This window comes from Salvelinus fontinalis, chromosome 29 (assembly GCF_029448725.1).
Source record: "Salvelinus fontinalis isolate EN_2023a chromosome 29, ASM2944872v1, whole genome shotgun sequence".
Lineage (NCBI taxonomy): Eukaryota > Metazoa > Chordata > Actinopteri > Salmoniformes > Salmonidae > Salvelinus > Salvelinus fontinalis.
This window is the reverse complement of record NC_074693.1, coordinates 18,281,719-18,302,743: the sequence shown is the minus strand read 5'-3', so window position 1 is coordinate 18,302,743 and position 21,025 is coordinate 18,281,719. Positions and strand designations below refer to the sequence as shown.

The 21,025-nt window shown below is 42.5% G+C and overlaps 1 protein-coding gene across 1 annotated transcript in view; it reads left to right on the top strand.

Moving 5' to 3' along the window:
* The first annotated feature begins 276 nt into the window (after positions 1-276).
* Positions 277-21,025, top strand: part of gpc4 (glypican 4) — a 55,657-nt gene continuing 34,908 nt past the window's right edge. Inside the window, exon 1 of the mRNA XM_055888481.1 lies at positions 277-1,014. Within this exon, the coding sequence (XP_055744456.1) occupies positions 858-1,014 (157 nt within the window). The 5' untranslated portion in view covers positions 277-857. The remainder of the gene's footprint in view (positions 1,015-21,025) is intronic.

Genomic DNA, 21,025 nt, shown 5'->3' with positions numbered 1-21,025 from the left:
ATAACTCCTGGTTTTCTAAACGCAGATCAATGTGCGTTTTGGCTGCTGGAGATCGCAGTGGCAAGGGCTTACTTAACGTCCGGTCCATGCTCCACCCCGGGCGTTTTGTGTTCCCAAGTCTTTGTCCGGAACTCAGTTTGTCTACTTCTCGCGTCCTCTATCCGCCCTATTCGCCTCCTTCTCAAAAAGCATTGGAGGAGAAGGTCAGAGGGGCGGGACCTCTGGCTTTCTTCTCCAATGGGGCGAGGAGAGAGGACGCGAGGAGTGTGCAATTGAGATTTTCCCTGGGACTTTGCTAGGCGTCTAACATCTGAGCTGTAGCACGCACATAATACAGTCTAGTGTCCTGTCTGAAAAGCAACTGCAGCGTGCTGAAGACTGCAAAACTTTTGGGTATCTCTACTTTCCATCGTCATTGGCCTTTGTCGGAACTGAAGTCGAGGTGGATGCAACTTTAAACACGAACATTATAAAAATAAGTTTGGCTGCTTATTTAGAAAAGTTTGAAACCAATGTTTTGTTTTGAGTTTCTATCGGAGAGTCTGGAACTCGAAATACATGCTGAAGACAGAAACTCATACTCTTTTTCGCTTAAAAAACAACTTTCCCTTAATTATTTATTTAGTATTAATTGTTTAAGGTGGCCAAATCACGGCTGTGAATGAAGAATCCAGTTAGTCAACCAACTTGCTAACTTTTAGAACTTTCGTTGCCAGCGAAGTTGAAATAAATCAGGGTCTTCATGAGGAAATTCAACGTGCTAGTTGAAACTCTGTCCTAGTAATAGCCTACAGCTGAGCGCCTTTCCCGTGTTTTTGCGTTACGGTTATATTTTAAACTTTTTTTTAACCGACTCAATGAAGACGATGTTAGTGTTCTCTACGGTTTACACATTTGCCCTGCTGTTTGTTTCGACGAAGGCTGAGCCCAAGTCGACAAGCTGCAATGAAGTTAGGGCTGCGTACAGTTCCAAAGGCTTCAACTCCAATGATGTTCCCAACAAAGGAATACAAGGTAAATGTGCCTTTAGATCTTGTTAATTTGTTATTTCAACGTTTTTTTGTTTAATTTTGGCCAGAACCATATGTTTTCTAAATTTGTTCGTTTGTCATTTAGATTAGATGTGTAGCCTACTGTCTGTTATGTCTTTATATGAATATCATTGTCACATTTAAAACTACAACGTTACAGTCAAGTAAACTTGTAACATTATCATGTAACAATATAACGTTTGTAACACGCATTTGAAAATAATTTGATAGTCAAAGCCTATCTTTCTTTGATCTTCTATCAAAGTTGAATGATTCACTTCATCAATAAGTGATCCTAGTATTCATGACAGATTTTATGACCTGATTTTAAAATAATTCAACTCACAATCACCCTATAGGCTAAACTTCCATAGCTGTTGCCTTATTTACGCTTTTACTAGGCCTTTATTCTACAGCAAATATAAAACAGCAAATATATAACAGCAAATACTTGCCTCGTACATTTAGGAAACACTTTTTGCTGATTTACAACAACAGGAACTAAAACAATACACAAACTCTGCAATCCGGTACAAACAACAGACCTATCTATGGGTTATTCCCTGGCTTCCGAAGTGTCTTTGTGGCCCTTATTAGCCAACCTGCCGTGATTTGGAGGAAAACGGGGTCATGTATTTGACATTAGAAGTAAATTTAGAGCATGCCATAGGCAATCTATCGGTGTAATAATATATTTGATGTTTTTTATTTGTTTGTAAGATAGACATATAAGTTAAAACTAGACGTGTGAGAAGGGGGAGACAAAAACAATAGCCTAAATATTTTTACATCGTCTAAAGTCGTCTTTATGCTATTGAACCATCAATAGGCTACACTTTCAGTTAATAATCAGTATAGTTTCACTTCCTGTTGTAAGTCATGTACATTTTCGGGGAGACTCCAAATGGCCGTACAGGGGAACAGGGGGGGGGGGGGGGGGGGGGGGACTACGATGTTCCTCCCTGTGCCCCGCATACTTTAAATACCACCCTCCTCTCGTCCTTCCCCGTTTTAGTTTTTGGTCAATTTCATGTTTTGCCACTGTTGGAACTTTAAGTACATATTAGATCAATCTAAAATGTTGAATGTAGTTTTGGTCTCTTCTCCTTTTCTATAGAAGTAGCTAATGGATGTCACAGTATCTAGATCTTAACTTTTAATAGACATGGTCATTAGCATAGAATTAGGAATTAGACAGGATCTCTCTCTATGGTCATCAGCATGTTGGTTCTTTGCATCACCTAATAATAGGATTCCCTCTTCATGTACCTTATAGAAATACCTGTTTTGTAACTGGAACTAGCCAGCCTATAACCTATTTGTACTATGTCTGCCTTTTTCTTTCACCCCAGGCCTTAGATTAACTGAAGAGTTGTCCTGTTAGCACCTTGATTTGTTAAAGCTGCAATATGTTACTTAACCAAATTCACATAGAAATGTGAGTTATAGATATGTCATTCTGATTGAAAGCAGGTCTAAGAAGCAGTAGATCTATTCTGTGTACTATTTCTATGCTTTCTATGCATATCTTTTGTTTTTGCATCTTTTACTTTGTTTGTACACCAACTGAACTTTTTTGTTGCTTATAGTAAATAATTCACATTGGTTTAGATGGTGGAATGATTCTCTACAGTATACTTGCTTTTTTGTCTCACAAACATAAATTAGGCTAACTATTAGAATATTAGCTACCTGCATAATGCATGTTTAAGATGTCTGGTCAAAAACAGATCAGGTGACATGTTTAGAGAAAGTTGGTGTGACTGACATATCCCCTTTATACTGTTATATTCATAGTGTTGACATCCGTGCTACTACACTGAACACAAATATAAACTCAACATGTAAAATGTTGGTTTCATGAGCTGAAATAAAAGATCCCAGAAATATGCACAAAAATATCTACTCACAGTTTTTAATTTCTGTTAGTGAGCCTTTCTCCTTTGCCAAAATAATCCATCCGCCTGACAGATGTGGCATATCAAGAAGCTGATTGAACAGCATGATCATTACACAAGTGCACCTTGTGCTGGGGACAATAAAGGGCCACTCTAAAATGTGCAGTTTTGTCACACAATGCCACAGATGTCTCAAGTTTTGAGGAATAATGCAATTGGCATGTAGGAATGTCCACCAGCGCTGTTGTCAGAGAATTGCATTTTATCGATGGAAATTTGAATGCACAGGGATAAGAGACGAGATCCTGAGGCCTATTGTCGTGCCATTCATCCGCCCCATCACCTCATGTTTCAGCATGATAATGCACGGCCCCATGTGGCAAGGATCTCTACACAAATCCTAGAAGGTGAAAATGTAAATTTCTTCCATGGCCTGCATACACCGGACATGTCACCCATTGAGCATGTTTGGGATGCTCTGGATCGACGTGTATGACACAGTGTGTTCCAGTTCCTGCCAATATCCAGCAACTAGACATACATTTTACAGTTGAGTCATTTAGCAGACACTCTTTATACAGAGCGACTTACAGTAGTGGGTGCATACATTTTAATACTTTTTTTGCGGACACTGAAGAGGAGTGGGACAACATTCCACAGGCCACAATCAACAGCGTGATCAACTCTATGCGAAGGAGATGTGTCATGCTGCATGAGGCAAATGGGACCGGTTTCAGGAAACTAGGCGTATGTTGTGAGTCACTACTTCACAGGAGAGCCATTTGAACGTAAACTTTTTATCAATGTGTTTTTTTTGACAGAAATGCCTTGTGTAACGTGAACTTTCATGTGCCTTAATAACCAACTTGTATGCTATCTGTATATACAAATACATTTGTTAAATCACGAGCCCAGTTGGTTTAGCCACAGAAAAAGTTCCACAACCTTTCCACTAGCCATGATTGGCTGAGATGAGTGGGCTGTATATGCCGAGAGATGAGTTCGGATTAGCCTACCATGTAGCCAGCTTCTGTCTATAACATGAGCTGGTCAGTATGTGTAGGTAATCCTTTCTAGCGTGGCTTTTTTGAAAGATCACGTAGTAGAACTGCATTAAGTGTTGCTCTGCACTTTCTGGAGGACAGAGTTTTGAAATCAGTGGAATTAGTGTGATTGGAGAGAATTCTGACGTTTTGATTGCAAATATGCAGACGGTGTCAAAGAGAACACACAGAAGTCTGTTTATAGAAAAACACCTGTCTCCGGATTTAACCTCTTATGGCTGAGATCGGCTAAGATGCCGTTAACGGGATCGATATGACAACAGCCAGTGAAAGTGCAGGGCGCCAAATTCAAAACAACAGAAACTTCATAATTAAAATTCCTGAAACATAGAAGTATTTTACACCATTTTAAAGATAAACTTGTTAATCCCACCACAGTGTCCGATTTCAAAAAGGCTTTACGACGAACGCACACCAAATGATTATGTTTGGTCTGCACCTACTCAAAGAAAAACACAGCCATTTTTTCAGCCAAAGAGAGGAGTCACAAAAAGCAGAAATAGAGAAAATTAATCACACACCTTTGATGATCTTCATCAGATGACAGTCATAGGACTTCATGTTACACAATACATGTATGTTTTGTTCGGTAAAGTTCATATTTATATCCAAAAATCTCAGTTTACATTGGCGTGTTATGTTCAGTAGTTCCAAAACATCCGGTTATTTTGCATTATAAAAACATCCAGAAATAGCATTATAAATATTCACTTACCTTTGGTCTTCATCAGAATGCACTCCCAGGAATCCCAGTTCCACTATAAATGTTTTATTTGTTCGATAAAGTCCATTATGTCCAAATACCTCCTTTTTGTTTGCGCGTTTAGCCCAGTATTCAAAATTCATGAGGCGCGATCACTAGGTGCAGACAATGTCAAAAAGTTCCGTTACAGTCCATAGAAACATGTCAAACGATGTATAGAATCAATCTTTAGGATGTTTTTAACATTAATGTTCCAAACCGAGAATTCCTTTGTCTACAGAAATGCAATGGAACTCAAGCTAACTCTCAAGTGAATGCGCATGGTCAGCTCATGGCACTCTGCCAGACCCCTGTCTCAAAGAGCCCTCATTCCCCCCTCCTTCACAGTAGAAGCATCAAACAAGGTTCTAAAGACTGTTGACATCTAGTGGAAGCCTTAGGAAGTGCAATATGACCAATTTCCCACTGTATATTCGACTGGCGATGAGTTGAAAAACGACAAACCTCAGATTTCCCACTTCCTGGTTGGATTTTTTTCTCAGATTTTTGCCTGCCATATGAGTTCTGTTATACTCAGACATCATTCAAACTGTTTTATAAACTTGAGTGTTTTCTATCCAGATATACTAATAATATGCATATCTTAGCTTCTGGGATTGAGTAGCAGGCAGTTTACTCTGGGCACCTTATTCATCCAAGCTACTCAATACTGCCCCCCTGTCCCAAAGAAGTTAAACTGTTAACAATTCCTGACATTTAATCCTAGTAAAAATCCCTGTCTTAGGTCAGTTAGGATCAACACTATATTTTAAAAATGTGAAATGTCAGAATATTAGTAGAGAATGATTTATTTTAGCTTTTATTTCTTTCATCACATTCCCAGTGGGTCAGAAGTTTACATACACTGTTAGTATTTGGTAGCATTGCCTTTAAATTGTGTAACTTGGGTCAAATGTTTCAGGTAGCCTTCCACAAGCTTCCCACAATAAGTTGGGTGAATTTTGGCCCATTCCTCCTGACAGAGCTTGTGTAACTGAGTCAGGTTTGTAGGCCTCCTTGCTCGTACACGCTTTTTCAGTTCTGCCGACAAATGTTCTATAGGATTGAGGTCAGGGCTTTGATGGCCACTCCAATACCTTGACTTTGTTGTCCGTAAGCCATTTTGCCACAACATTGGAAGTATGCTTGGGGTCATTGTCCATTTGGAAGACCCATTTATGACCAAGCTTTAACTTCCTGACTGATGTCTGGAGATGTTGCTTCAATATATCCACATAATTTTCCTTGCTCATGATGCCATCTATTTTGTGAAGCGCACCATTCCCCTCTGCAGCAAACCACCCCCACATGATGCTGCCGTGCCTCACGTTTGGGATGGTGTTTTTCGGCTTGCAAGCCTCCCCCTTTCTCCCCCAAACATAACAATGGTCATTATGGCCAAACAGTTATATTTTTGTTTAATCAAACCAGAGGACATTTCTCAAAGTACTATCTTTGTCCCCATGTGCAGTTACAAACTGTAGTCTGGCTTTTTTATGGCGGTTTTGCAGCATTGGCTTTTTCCTTTCTGAGTGGTGTTACGCCCGCCTCTGTGAAGAGGGAACGCAACACCCTGCTACAACTCAACTCTCCGTGAAGTGAAAGAGGTATGAACTGTAGGTGCGAGTAAGGATGACAAAAAGGCAGAATGTGGTATCGTTTACAAGGACTTTATTCCTTTACATGGTAATATGGGGAAAAGGGGCTGGACGGAACCAAAGCAAAGAAAGTAAATGTCAAAGCCTCCCCCTCTCCTATCTAACCTGCCTACCCACTACTTACCACCGCCTGGTGCGCTAACCAAAATACAGGGGGTGGTCCGCCCAGGTCTTACCTAGTGTGCCTAGACAGTGAATATACTACGGGTGTATGTATGCCCACGGGCCTCTTGCCTAAGCACTCCCTAGGTGCCTTCCCATTCCCCCCTGGGAACAAAATGAAACAGAATAACAAACAATACTCAAACAAACTAAGAAACCAGAAACCAAGGACATCAAATAAGCTCTATCTGATAATAGCCAGCAGCATACCACCCTGCATACCACTACTGGCTTGCTTCTGAAGCTAAGCAGGGTTGGTCCTGGTCAGTCCTTGGATGGGAGACCAGATGCTGCTGGAAGTGGTGTTGGAGGGCCAGTAGGAGGCACTCTTTCCTCTGGTCTAAAAAATACCCCAATGCCCCAGGGCAGTGATTGGGGACACTGCTTCTACACCTGCATTCTAGCTGTTTGGGGTTTTAGGCTGGGTTTCTGTACAGCACTTCGAGATATTATCTGATGTACGAAGGGCTATATAAAATAAAATTGATTGATTGATTGATTGATTGACTGCCCTGTGTAGGGTGCCGTCTTTCGGATGGGACGTTAAACGGGTGTCCTGACTCTCTGAGGTCATTAAAGATCCCATGGCACTTATCGTAAGAGTAGGGGTGTTAACCCCGGTGTCCTGGCTAAATTCCCAATCTGGCCCTCAAACCATCATGGTCACCTAATAATCCCCAGTTTACAATTGGCTCTTTCATCCCCCTCCTCTCCCCTGTAACTATTCCCCAGGTCGTTGCTGCAAATGAGAACGTGTTCTCAGTCAACTTACCTGGTAAAATAACGGTAAATAAAAATAATGCAACAAACTAACACAGTACATACCAAATCGCTTTCTGAGAAACAACCAACACTATATAACCCTCTGCTCCCTGAAAAACAACCCACACAGCTCTCGGTAATTGAATTCCCTATATCCCAATCAAATTCTCTCTGCATTCTCCTCAGCCTGCAATGATCTCTCTTCTGAACAACAGAATGCTGGCTTTTATATAACTTCAGAAGGAATGGGTAATTGAAGACAGCTGCATCCTGACGAGGGGGCGGGGTCAGCTCCAATTAGCCATGGAGTCGACCAATCAGCTGCTTGGGGAGAATTCAGGAAGCCATCTCCTGAAACACACGAACTACAACACAGAAACTGGGGAACGTAACAAGCGGCCTTTCAGGTTATGTCAATATAGGACTCGTTTTACTGTGGCTATAGATACTTTTGTACCTGTTTCATCCAGCATCTTCACAAGGTCCTTTGCTGTTGTTCTGGGATTGATTTGCACTTTCGCACCAAAGTACGTTCATCTCTAGGAGACAGAACTCGTCTCCTTCCTGAGCGGTATGACGGCTGCGTGGTCCCATGGTGTTTATACTTGCGTACTATTGTTTGTACAGATGAACGTGTACCTTCAGGCGTTTGGAAATTGCTCCCATGGATGAACCAGACTTGTGGAGGTCTACAATTTATTTTGTCTGAGGTCTTGGCTGATTTCTTTTGATTTTCCCATGATGTCAAGCAAAGAGGCATTGAGTTTGAATGCAGGCCTTGAAATACATCCACAGGTACACCTCCAATTGACTCAAATTATGTCAATAAGCCTATCAGAAGCTTCTAAAGCCATGACATCTTTTTCTGGAATTTTCCAAGCTGTTTAAAGGCACAGTCAACTTAGTGTATGTCAACTTCTGACTCACTGGAATTGTGATAGATTATTTCACTTATAATTCACTATCTGTAAACAATTGTTGGAAACTTACTTGTCATGCACAAAGTAGATGTCCTAACCGACTTGCCAAAACTCTAGTTTGTTAACAAGAAATTTTTGGAGTGGTTGAAAATGTAGTTTTAATGACTCCAACCTAAGTATGTAAACTTATGACTTCAACTCTATATGGGTAAGATAGTCTAGCTAACTACATTTTCAGATATGACATGTTTATACTTTTGTCAGTCATTTTCAGTTCAAGTTAGTGTACTGTTAGCTATCTAATGTTAGCTGTCTGGCTCGCTAGCTAACCTTGTGTGTGATCTGTGTAGTTAGTTATATTATTAGTATCTCAGAACCATTTGCATTGCAAGTTATAGCCTATCGTTAGCTAGCTAACATTGGACCTGGTTGGTTAGCTACCTGCAGATTCATGCAGGGTAATAACTTTGGGATTATGGTTAATTGTTTAGCTAGCTAGCTACATGTCTTAAGACTCCAAATATGCAAGTAACCATTTCAATAGAATGTTCATGATGTAACTGCAACAACTGTCGATAGCCAGAGCAAATTTACCAGCTACGTCTATCTACTCAGATTTCTGAGGACTCTCGTCTGTGTGCCAGAGCACAGAATAACTGATGAATTTCCCAATGCTCATTGACTATGCCTGTGTCAGTAAACATTGGCAAAAAAGCTTAATTAAATTGTTGCCAGTAGCTCAGTTGCATTCAATGCTCTGGATAACATTAAAAACAGCCTAACCAGCTCTTCTAGGGTGAGTAAAATGGTCAGTGAGCTGTTCTCTCGTTTGTGTCTGAAAGTAGCTAGCAAGCTAACCAACCTCAGTCAGTTAGCTTGACTGCTGTTATGTCAATGCTCAGATCAACCCTACTCCTCGACCAGATCATCCAGTGAAACATTCTGAATTTACGAACGGATAATCTTACAACGCTCTGAGTTTACGAATGCCCGGAGCACACTCTGCCACTCAAAATTATATTTACTAACACGCCCGTAGTATAAACCAGCCTTTAGCATTGACATCTTTTGGTTGTTTAGTACATAACCTCACATGTGAATCCTTAAAGAGATGGGTGTGGCTAAGGCTTTAGAGGGTGTGAACAATGCTGAATGGGTGTAGACAAAGAGCTCTCCGGTGGTTGTACCAAAACATTCAAGGGCCGTTTTCTCAAACGTGATGTTACAGGTTTGTCAACTTTCGTAGCATAATTACTTTCCCATTGTTTCCCAACTGTATGCCATACCATTTTCTAGCCCTGATTCTCCACTTTTATCGAATGTTTAAAAACACCATTTCATAAGATCGAGCTGGTCGGTCACAAATGGTGTTCACACCAGATACTGAATGTTTTTTCTCATCCATGCCCCTACTTAAAAAAAAAAAAGAAGTTCTGTGACCAACAGATGCATATCTGTATTCCCAGTCATGTGAAATCCATAGATTAGGGCCTAATTAAATCATTTCAACTGACTGATTTCCTTATGAACTGTAACTCAGTAAAATTGTTGCACATTGTGTTTATTTTTGTTCTGTATAGTTTATTTGACCACTGCTAATACATCTGTACACAGAGGATGACCGAGAAGGTTCAGAGTCCCTTGGCTGAGGTCTAGATTGTAATGAGCCAATATAAGCAGTATGCCTCTATTAGGGTGTACCATAGACTGCTTTCCAGGTTCTTTATCTTTGGTTATGTCATTGAGGGTACCCCGACACACCTGCATTCATTGTGATGGATCTCTGATTTGTTGTGAAGTTTAAAATTAGGGAGATTATAAAAGGCAGGTTTGTGTGTTGTGCACGTGTCTCGCTTGTGCGCGCGCACACACCCAATATAGAAGCCTGGGCCAACTTCAATGAGCAACTCTTTATCATCGATAGACTGAGAATTGATCCAGGGAGAGTGACAAGGTCTACTGTTGCCAAATAGGGTTGGGGTTCTCAAAAATCAGAGGGGCAACACAAATTCCCCTGCCTGGATTCAGTGTTTTGTGTTGCTAGGGGGAAGTGAAATCTAATTGAGCTCCCCTCCATTGTGGGCTCTGAGTTCTGCCCCACTTCATCTGGCAGTGAGTCAAAACATCTATTGTCTTTAACCCACATTTAAAACTGTCTTTCTGAATTGGTCCAGGCATCACATTGGACATGACACACACAGCTATGTGTTACTATACTTGAGGACTTCTTGGGGAGCAACAATTGATTCCCATTAAAAAACAATTTTCCCTTACCCACTAAACCCTAATTCTAAACCTAACTCCTAAGCCTAAAATAGCCTTTATACAATTGAGGACCAACCACAATTAATTTGAGTTGGTTTACTATTCTTGTGAGGACTTCTGGTATTACAGTAAAACTTGTACACAACAGACAATATAGTGCATTTGGGAAGTATTCAGACCCCTTGACTTTCTCCATATGTTGTTACATTACAGCCTTATTCTAAAATGGATTGAATTGTCCCCCCCCCCCCATCAATCTACACACACTACCCATAATGACAAAGCAAAAACAGGTTTGTAGAATTTTTTGGAAACAAACAAAAACATATCACATTTACGTAAGTATTCAGACCCTTTACTCAGGACTTTGAAGCACCGTTGGCAGCGATTACAGCCTCTGTGTCATGGGTATGACGCTACAAGCTTGGCACACCTGTATTTGGGGGGTTTCTCCCATTCTACTCTGCAGATCATTTCAAGCTCTGTCTGGACGGGGAGCGTCGCTGTACAGCTATTTTCAGGTCTCTCCAGAGAAGTTCAATCGGGGTCAAGTCTGGGCCCTGGCTGAGCCATTCAAGGACATTCAGAGACTTGTCCCGAAGCCACTTATGCGTTGACTTGGCTGCGTGCTTAGGGTTGTTGTCCTGTTGGAAGGTGAACCTTCGCCACAGTCTGATAACCTGCTCCAGAGCACTCTGGACTTCATCAAGGATCTATCTGTGCTTTGCTCCGTTCAGCTTTGCCTTGATCCTGACGCGTCTCCCAGTCCCTGCCACTGAAAAACATTTACATTTACATTTTAGTCATTTAGCAGACGCTCTTATCCAGAGCGACTTACAGTAGAGTGCATACATTTTCTTACATTTTTACATACTGAGACAAGGATATCCCTACCGGCCAAACCCTCCCTAACCCGGACGACGCTATGCCAATTGTGCGTCGCCCCACGGACCTCCCGGTTGCGGCCGGCTGCGACAGAGCATGGGCGCGAACCCAGCCCAGCCTGGGCGCAAACCCAGAGACTCTGGTGGTGCAGCTATCACTGCGATGCAGTGCCCTAGACCACTGCGCCACCCGGGAACATCCCTGCAGCATGATGCTGGCACCGCCATGTTTCACCTTAGGGATAATGCCAGGTTTCCTCCAGATGTGACGCTTGGCATTCAGGCCTGATTGGTGGTGTGCTGCAGAGATGGTTGTCCTTCTGGAAGGTTCTCCCATCTCCACAGAGGAACTCTAAAGCTCTGACAGCGCCAATCGGGTTCTTGGTCACCACCCTGACCAAGGCCCTTATCCCCCAATTGCTGGTTCCAAACTTCTTCCATTTAAGAATGATGGAAGCCACCATGTTCTTGGTAACGTTCAGTGCTGCAGAAAGGTTTTGGTACCCTTCCACATATGTGCCTCTACACGATCCTGTCTCTGAGTTCTACGGAGAATTCCTTTGACATCATGACTTCTGCTCTGACTTGCACTGTCAACTGTGGGACCATGTCCGTAGGTAATGGGTCTGAATACTTTACGAATGCACTGTATGCATGACATTGTCTCATTGTCACCAGTTCCACTCTCCCTTCCCTCCCAGCGATTAATCAGCAAGGGTATTATTTAAGTACACTCCAATTCCAAGGGTATTATTATTTAAGTATACTCCATCCTCCTACGCTACATTCCAGGCAATTTGAGAAGTCCCTGGAAGGCTCTGCCTCACTGAAATAGCAGTGTTTATTTAGCTGTTGTCTCTAAATGGCCATAAATCAGTGATTGGTGGAATACACTGTTTATTGTATATGTAGCCCTTGACACAAACTGTTTAACCATGCAAAATTAAATCCATGAGCTTAGTTGGAATCCTGACTAATATTTGAGGTTTTAATGTAAAAAAAATAAAAAATAAATAATAGAAAACCCATCGATGCTCAAGCATTGACAGATGGGGAGTAACAGCAGAGTCCATTGTTAAATAGTTTCTTTATACCATGGTCTGTCTTTTCCAACCTTCATGGTAACTGGGACCTATTGGCACATTTTGAAGTTTGTGTTTGTGGTATCTGTTATTATAAAGTAGAACGTACGTTATGAGCACATGACTTTCTATTCTACCAAGAAATGCATGAACCTTACTGAGGGTAAACATCTACTCTAGACAATCAGGGACACCTCATATGGCTGAATTCACAGAACTTTGCCAAGGTTACAAGCTGTCACCACGTTCAGGCCCTAGTACTTCTATAGGGAGTAGCCTGCCTGTCTGCTACAGAGGGATGAGGTGTGGGGTGATAAAATCGCTGCCATTGGCGCTCGATCACTGGCATAGATGTTGGGGGGATAATGTGTCAAGTGCTTTGCTGCACGGTGGCAGGGGGGACAAGCTCTTCAAGAGGCAAAAAACAGAGCGGTTAACACCGACCAGATGGGTATCTACCATGTCAACAGCTCTTCATTCCATCCAGGGCCAGGCACCACACTGCACTTCTCTCTTTCTCCTCAAGCTAAAAATCTGTTTCAGTTTACACTGGCAATGATGTCATGCCTCAGGTACGGGATAATGGCAAGGATCAAAGTCCAAGAGGAAAAGGTTTGGGTCGTTTTCTTTCCCTACTTTCTGCTGAAGTAACATCCCGCTCATAATCAGTCCGGAGAATTGACTGAAACTCAATGCCGCTATGACCTCAGCACATTGGCCTGTGAGTGAGCTGAAGACGCTTAGCAGTGGAGGAGTGTGAGGTCTACTTCCCCTGCTGAATATCTTTGCTGGCTGGGTTTGTGCTCTGCGTCTTTATGGTTTCGTAATTAGCAGCTTTTGTTATTGCCATAACATTCAGCAGATAAGAGCAGTCTAGGGGAACTGGGACATTAGTCTGGGCAGCTTGTATATATGTGCTCTTCTGCTCCCTGACTGTGTTAACATCTTCAATAATTAACTAATAAACAAACCAACTATTGTCATGTTCCCAACTCAAGGCCAGGGATTTCTGTGAAACCTTGAGACTTACCGAACCCCAGTATTAAGCTAAACAGAAACACAAAAAGAAGAACTGCTTCATTGTTGTGGACACATTTTTAGCAGGCTCCATGGTGCACTCTGAAGGAAATGGTGTTACATTTGGAATTCAGCCATGGGCTGTCTTAGCATTTCACCTGACAGACCTGAACCAAAAAAAGCATAGTACCTGTAGGTAGGTTTACCGGTCTTGTCCGGTAGCTAAACGATTTTAGGTCTGACCTGTTTGGCCACGTTGGCTGGTGTTCAACTTATGCTCTTTTTTCAACATGTTGATCCTTTAATGTAACATGTTGGGATTAATGGGAATACACATGCCATTCAAGTTGGCAGCATTTGTTGTGCTAAATCAGTAGCAGCAGTGGAATGGCACTGTGTTCTAAGGATGTAGTGGTCACGCAGCCATCTCTCAACCTCCCTCACGCCGGACGGCCGGCCCTTCACCCTCCCGCTGCCCCCTCACCCTCCCCGCTGCCCCAGTGAGCGACAGATCAGAACAGTGGGGGTTGGATGCAGTGTGTCGGAACAATGGGGCACCCCTTTTTAGGCCAGTCTGCCTCCCTCCCTGCAACATTCCACCCAGGACCACCAAGACCCTCACCCAGGACCACCAAGACCCTCACCCAGGGTCCCTGGAGCTGGGAACCACCACAACAGAGGGGCCCAGAGTGACTTACTGAGGCACACAGACCATGACCTTAATCGAAGGCTCATGTGTCTCTACCAGTTTGGCTTGTTGCGCTGTAGTTTGTTCTCTAGTGCTACTGAGAGAGTTTGTATACGGCCATATAATCAGAATTTTATTTCTATGGTTATGGGCCCACGCCTCCTCCTGAGAAGAGCTGTGAGAAATCTGGATTTGTGGCTTTCCACACTTTGGCTTGACGTGGAGCGCCCCCTCAAACTCCTTGTTAACATGTCCTGTTTGCATGCTGTGAAGTCGGCAGTCTCTTTCCCCCTTCGCTCCGGCTGACATATCACTTCATGTTTCCCTGACTCTTTCCCCTCCCACTCAGCTCATAGGAGCTGCTCTAACAAATCCAGAGAGGTTTTGTTTCTTTCTCCGTCCTGCTGCCTTAGTGATTCTCCCTCAGTCTTTTCCTTGTCCCCATAATGGTTTATTAGTGTTTTCCTGCTCCTCTACTTTCCTCTTCTCCATACCCTGCTGTACTTGTTCTCTCTCTCCTTCTCTCTCTCCCTCTGTACCCTCCTTCCTCCCCTCTCTCCACTATCTACTCCTCAGGGGTTCTTTGTGTGGAAGGCTTCCAGATGATTTTCATGCCAAAACAGACCGCTGCTGTCGTTTTCACACACTTCTCCCCCAGGCTTTGCTGTCATGCCTCAATATGAGTTGTCATTTGGTATTGTCACAGTCAGATCTTCTGCTGCTCCTCTGCCAATGCTTTTTACAGCCGTTGTTATATTAGCCTTTTTCCATTGTGCCTCTTCTTTCACTGCTGAAATTCCTTTTGTATTGTATTTTGTTGTTCCCTTGATATCTGAGCCGTGGTGTCTTTTGTGTTGAGATCACTCAGTGGTGGTGTCACTCAGCCAGCTGTGAGGAGTGGGGAAGGACTTTAGGCGCTGATCCCAAACTCTGAGGATGGGGACTGACCTGGCCCACTTGTTTTGGGGGGGGGGATGATATTTGTGCGTCTAACTTAATTCATCATTATTCACGAGTCATTCAGGATTATCCGTAATCATGTGGATGCGTTTATAAACATTTTATTCGTATTCACAATAAAAGTGAATCCAAAATGACACCTTTATCATTCATTTCTATTTGGCGAAAAATCTGAAACCTAATTAAAGTAAGCAAAAAAATGCATTCAGCAAGTTGGAAGTCACTAGCTTGATGTAGTCCTTGCGTGCAATGAATATGGGACCAAATACCTTTTACTACTTTAATACACAGTGATTTTGTCTCAATACTTTTGGTGTCCTAAAATGTGGGGACTATGTACAAAAAGTGGTGTAATTCCTAAACGGTTCACTCGATTTGGATGACGATACCGCCAAATTATGCTGGCAGTCTGCACTTAAGCCTCATAGTCCATAGTATCATTTCATATCCAAAGTGCTGGAGTACAGAGCCAAAACAACAAAATGTCACTGTACTTTTTGGAGCTCAGTATGGGTTGGGTGGTGTACAGGGGGATTGATTCCAATGAAATGTTCTACAAATAGCTACCTGACAGTTAAGTAACCTATCATTGGGTTGAAGTTTGGTTGGTCAGTAGAAACAATTAAAATGGAAAAAGCCAAATTAAACACTACCCATAAATCAAATGTAGAAAGAAAACTCAGGCAGTGATATTATATTTTGGCCATATTGCCCAACCCTAATGTGAGCGCCAGCGAGAGACCAAGACATGAAGCTCTAATGAAGTAGCATTCAGGAACTATCAGTCAAGATTTCTGGATTGTTATGAAGATCATGAGGACAATAACAACATGGTTTTGTATTTGCCAGAGGCCTGTGTGGTTGGGGAGCAGCATGCGTGAAAGCCTGAAGCTAGGGAATCGCCTGCGTGTTTGGGCTTGAACCCCAGTGCTGGGTCCAGGCCAGATGAGCTCTAATCCCTGCTAATTACTCCCAAGGCCTGCATCAAGACTCCCACCAATGAGGCTCCCGCTAACACTTAGCTCAGTTTTCCAAAGTATAGTTAGCCTAATAAGTCACCTAATGACCCAATCCCTTACTCCGAGCCATGCTTTTGAACATATAATAAACAAATGATCTGAGATCTGGCAAAAAAAAGAAAAAAAACACGGGCCTCTGCTTTAAATATGTTTTCTCATTTCCAGCCAAGCTGTAGGAGGGCCTCGGTCTTAGCTTTTTCACATAGCTCTGTAAATTTGACTGACGAGGTCATCAAAACCTCGTCAAAAAACATGAACAAAAACATGAACAAACCATCGGCAGAAATCCTGCTGGCCGAGGCGCTTCAATTAGAACCGAAGGCTCTTCAAAGGCTCCATTGCTTTTTAAATAAAGGCTTGAAAAGCTACAAATCATTCGGTCGGTAAGTTTTGAGGGTGGCAGTTTTCCCTGAAAGAAAAACGAGGCTTTGTGAGGAAACTGGAGACTTCCATTTGGGACAGAAATCATGTTACATTGTTGGAAAGGCTAGACCTATCTCATAGTCGCGGTGATTTATTGACACATCCACTCCATATCTTTTGGAATGGGACAGAATTGGTTGGTCATGACTTAAGCTTTGGGTTTATTACTTATTCCCCTCTCTTTGACAGTTGGCTATGACTGGTTTCCATCCCACCACCCTGTCTGGTGTCAGTTTCCCCAAAGCCCAACAGGTATATCAGAACCATTGTTGCCCTTTTGTGGCTTTTGAGGGCCCAGAAACCTGATCTTGCACCTGACCTCATTCAGCCTGGAGTGCTTTGCAGGGCGGCCGCAGCAGGCTGTCCTGTTCCTGTCTCAACATCTGCTGGATCTCAGTTCAGCTGCTTTTGGACGTCTGTTATAAACATTGAGGCGCTGTTTATCCCTGGGACCGTTTCATCCTTTACTGACAAGACTGAAATGTTTGTGTTCACATTTTTAAACCTTTCAAATGCTTCTTCACCTGATGGACAGCGACGTTTGTGGGGGGTTGAAAATGACTTTCCATGTACCCTCCGTGTTGACTTGAGAGGTATCCAGATTGTCATACCTTCATACCGACCTCTAGTATTACTGACACTGAACACAAGGGGCGCTATTTTCAACCCCTACTGCGCCTCTGTAATTCGAAGGCTATCAATGCGAACAAGTGCATGTAAAACCCCATGGTGAATGTTAACTAAATGCTAACGAGCGCATTTCAATACAGTCTCTGACAAACTATTTGCAGGACAGACATCCCAGCAAAATGCTACTCAGTTTGCTGCACAGGAAAACCAATATTAGTTTTGACAGTATTGATAAACCAACCTGTGACTATTTCCAAATACCACGGCATACCGCACAACCCTAACTCATTGGCCAGTTTATTAGGTACACCACCTTGTTCACGAGAATGGTTTGCTCCTACAGACGTGGCCGTGACTTGCTATATAAAACAGGTAGACAGGCATTCAGTTACTGTTAGATTGAACGTTAGAATGGTTAAAACGAGTTACCTAAGCGACTGAGTATGGTATGATCGTCGGTGCCAGGCGCTTGTTCGTGTCCCAAACGGCCAACCTCCTGGGCTTTTCACTCAAGACAGTGTCTAGGGATTACCTATAATGGTGTGACAAACAACCATCCAGTCAGCGGCAGTCCTGTGGGCAAAAGCAGCTCGTTGATGAGAGAGGTTGAAGGAGAATGGCAAGTATTGTGCAAGCTAACAGGTGGACCACAGACAGACGAATAACGGCGCAGTACAACAGTGTGCAGAACGGCATCTCGGAGCACAACTCGTCGGTCCTTGTCACACATTGGCTATTGGCAATTGAGTAGTGGGATAACAATGTCTGGTCCAACCTATCCCATTTCCTGTTGCGTCATGCTGATGGCAGGCAGGATTTGGCATAAGCAGCATGACTCCATGGCCCCATCCTCCCTGGTGTCAACAGTACAGGCTGATGGTGTAATGGTGTGGGGAATGTTTTCCCGGCGTACATCAGGTCCCTTCATTCCCCGACGAATTCGGGCGATTCTGGAGGCAAAAAGGGGTCCGTCCCGGTACTACATGGGTGCGTCTAATGAACTGGCCACTGTCTTTGTGTACTATAGACACAGTTAAGTATAATATGGCCTATAAAGTTCCTATTTCTCTGGTTTTCTGAGTGAACTTTTAAAATGTGTAATCTCATGGACAGTAGTCTGTGTGTTTCTGACAGCAGTACAACATGGTGTTTGTGCAAGGCTCCCATGGTAAAGCACTTGGCTTTATGTAAAGAGGGTTTTCTTCTTTTAAAGTCTGAGTCAGTGGAAAGAGGGAGGGACTAGTCGGGAAGGTATTTTGTTCCCTGTTTTTCCTCCTGCTCCCTTGGGATCAAGCTGTGCTGTAACTTGCCCTCTGCATGTCTGCGAATGTGGGGAGATAACGTGTACACACACAAACACACTCTTTAGCGCAAGTCCAGGCTGTAAATGTGGAATCCCCGGTAGAGCGGCACTAGATCAGAGAGAACTCAACAGATATCTGGAAGAAAGACTGACGGGACTGACTTGAATTAACTCTTAGTTTAGCATGACGTGTGTGTCCTCCCACCCTCCCAAGGATACAAGATGTTTGTTGCTTTAATAGGTGCTGGGGGTTCTGACCCTTCAGTTTAAACTGATTGCTTTGCTCACCCTTTATTGAGGTCAGTGTCTTTGGCTCTCTTGCTAGTGGTAGGGCTGGGTGATATATTGAATAATTCAAATGTCTGTTTTTACGCAATATGCCTGTATCGCAGGAATCAAAGTTTTATTTTTCATTTGAATTATGTCCGCTTGTTCTCATGTCTTTTTGGTCTCGTCTATTTCGCGCCTACTGTGCTGTCTTCACCTTCCCATTTACACCAGAGATCTGTATATAATGGCGAGATGCTCATGTCTCCACCCTAACAATGGGAGACGTTGTCCCAAAGGCTGGTAGGCAGGTGACAAGCTTAGGTCCAAAATAAGGCCACAGAAACGCAGTGGGCTTATTTTTGACAGATTTTGGGGAGAATCAAACCTTTCACTGCGCCTCTTCCTCTGTGGTTTACACACACACCAAGCCCCTCCTCCTGCCTCTCACGCCAACAAAGATGGGAGATCACTTCTTCGTCTGAGACAAGCAGTTTCAACTCGCTATTTGCGTTTGAGGTTTGGTCCAACAGACTGGGACATATGGACACTGAAACACATGGAGACATTATTTTACTGTAATAGAGAGTTAACCTTCCTATTAATGCCCTTTTTATGTCTCAGCTCCTCAGATTGTGCATGGCGCAGACACTACTAAAACGGGAATATAAATGAACATTGATTATGGAAAATGAATCCTCTGTCACACTAGCAGCATTATAGCCCGGCTGTTATACTAGCTGTCTAGTCTGTGTTTTTATAAATGTGCAATAAGCATAAAACACAATTATATATGTAATTGGCAACTCATTCTCATTTTGAGAAATACGGGAAGCCACTTGATTTCAACATTATAACAAAGTGGACAGGCCAGCATGCTGTTCAAACAGTTGGAGAGCGAAGGGTGTTCATAACAATTCAACTGTTTTGACTTGTTAGCGAACAAATAGATCCAAGTTGGCTAAACTTGACATATAAAGATGAGCTTGCTTCTTACTAGCGTTTGAGACTTGTGTTAATGTTCTATAATGCCTGCTTCAACAAGTCATTATTAGTGAATGTGAATTATGGATGGTTCTGGTTAAAGTTGTAACAAATAGGGGCATTTTCATAGACTTGAAAGCCAGATCAGTGATTATTGCAAAAAAGCAGGTTAAACTATTTTGATAAAATTATTGAAGATGCACTATGTAGAAATCACTCTGCCATTTCCTTGTTGCTAAAATGTTAATAGTTCACCTAATTTCAGTTTCACTTAACAAGGTAGTATAGTGTAGAGTCATTAGTAATATATTCTCAGCTGTTTGAAGCTGGTGTAAAACACACAATCCAATCTTAACATGAAGCAAAGAAATAGTGCACATAGAACAGATCTACCGCTTCTTAGATTTGTTTTTATTGAGAATCATATCTATAACACACATTTCTATGTGAATTTGGTCGGGTCGCCCCAGAAAGTGACACTTTTATTTATATATATATATATGTGGGTCTTATGTAGGTCTTATGGTTGTGGACGGCCTATATTTAGTCTAGGTATAATTTCACATGCCCTGAATTCATTCGATTATTGTCGACTGTTTGAAATGCATTGTGTAATTATAATAAAAATTATAATCGAGAGGTATATCAATCGCACTCACTCCACATGCACATTTCGCCCATGAGGTTGAAAATTGAGATGATATTTAGGCCATATCATCCAGCCCTAGCTAGTAACACTACTACTGACTACTATAACTACTATCATTTCATACTATTGTTAACATTGGCCAATATCTAATTGTCTAAGTAAGTTTAATGTCCATTATGAATCCTGCCATTCGGCTCCTGCTGAATATAATTTTGTCTGATTAAAACACGATTCAGTTCTCCTTACACTCGTTCCCTCCATTCTTTTTAAAAATTTATGTTTATTTCCATCCATGTAATGGCACACTCCTAAACATCTCTCCTTAACTCCCTGCTAATACCTCATTTTGGTTAGTCCGCTCCCTTTTTTTCTCTTTCCATCGCTCTCTCCCTTCTCACTCCTTTGGCCTCTCACCATTTTGTACATAGAGGCTGTAGTGAGGGTTAGTATTTGGGGAAGTTTAATTGCTACCACCTCAACCTTGCTCTGCTCAGTTGAACCAACACCATCCAGTCAGTCCAGGGTTGTTTTCCAAATGGCACCCTTTCCCCTATATAGTGCACTACTTTTGACCAGTGCCCACAGTAATGTACTATGTAGGGGATAGGGTGCCATTT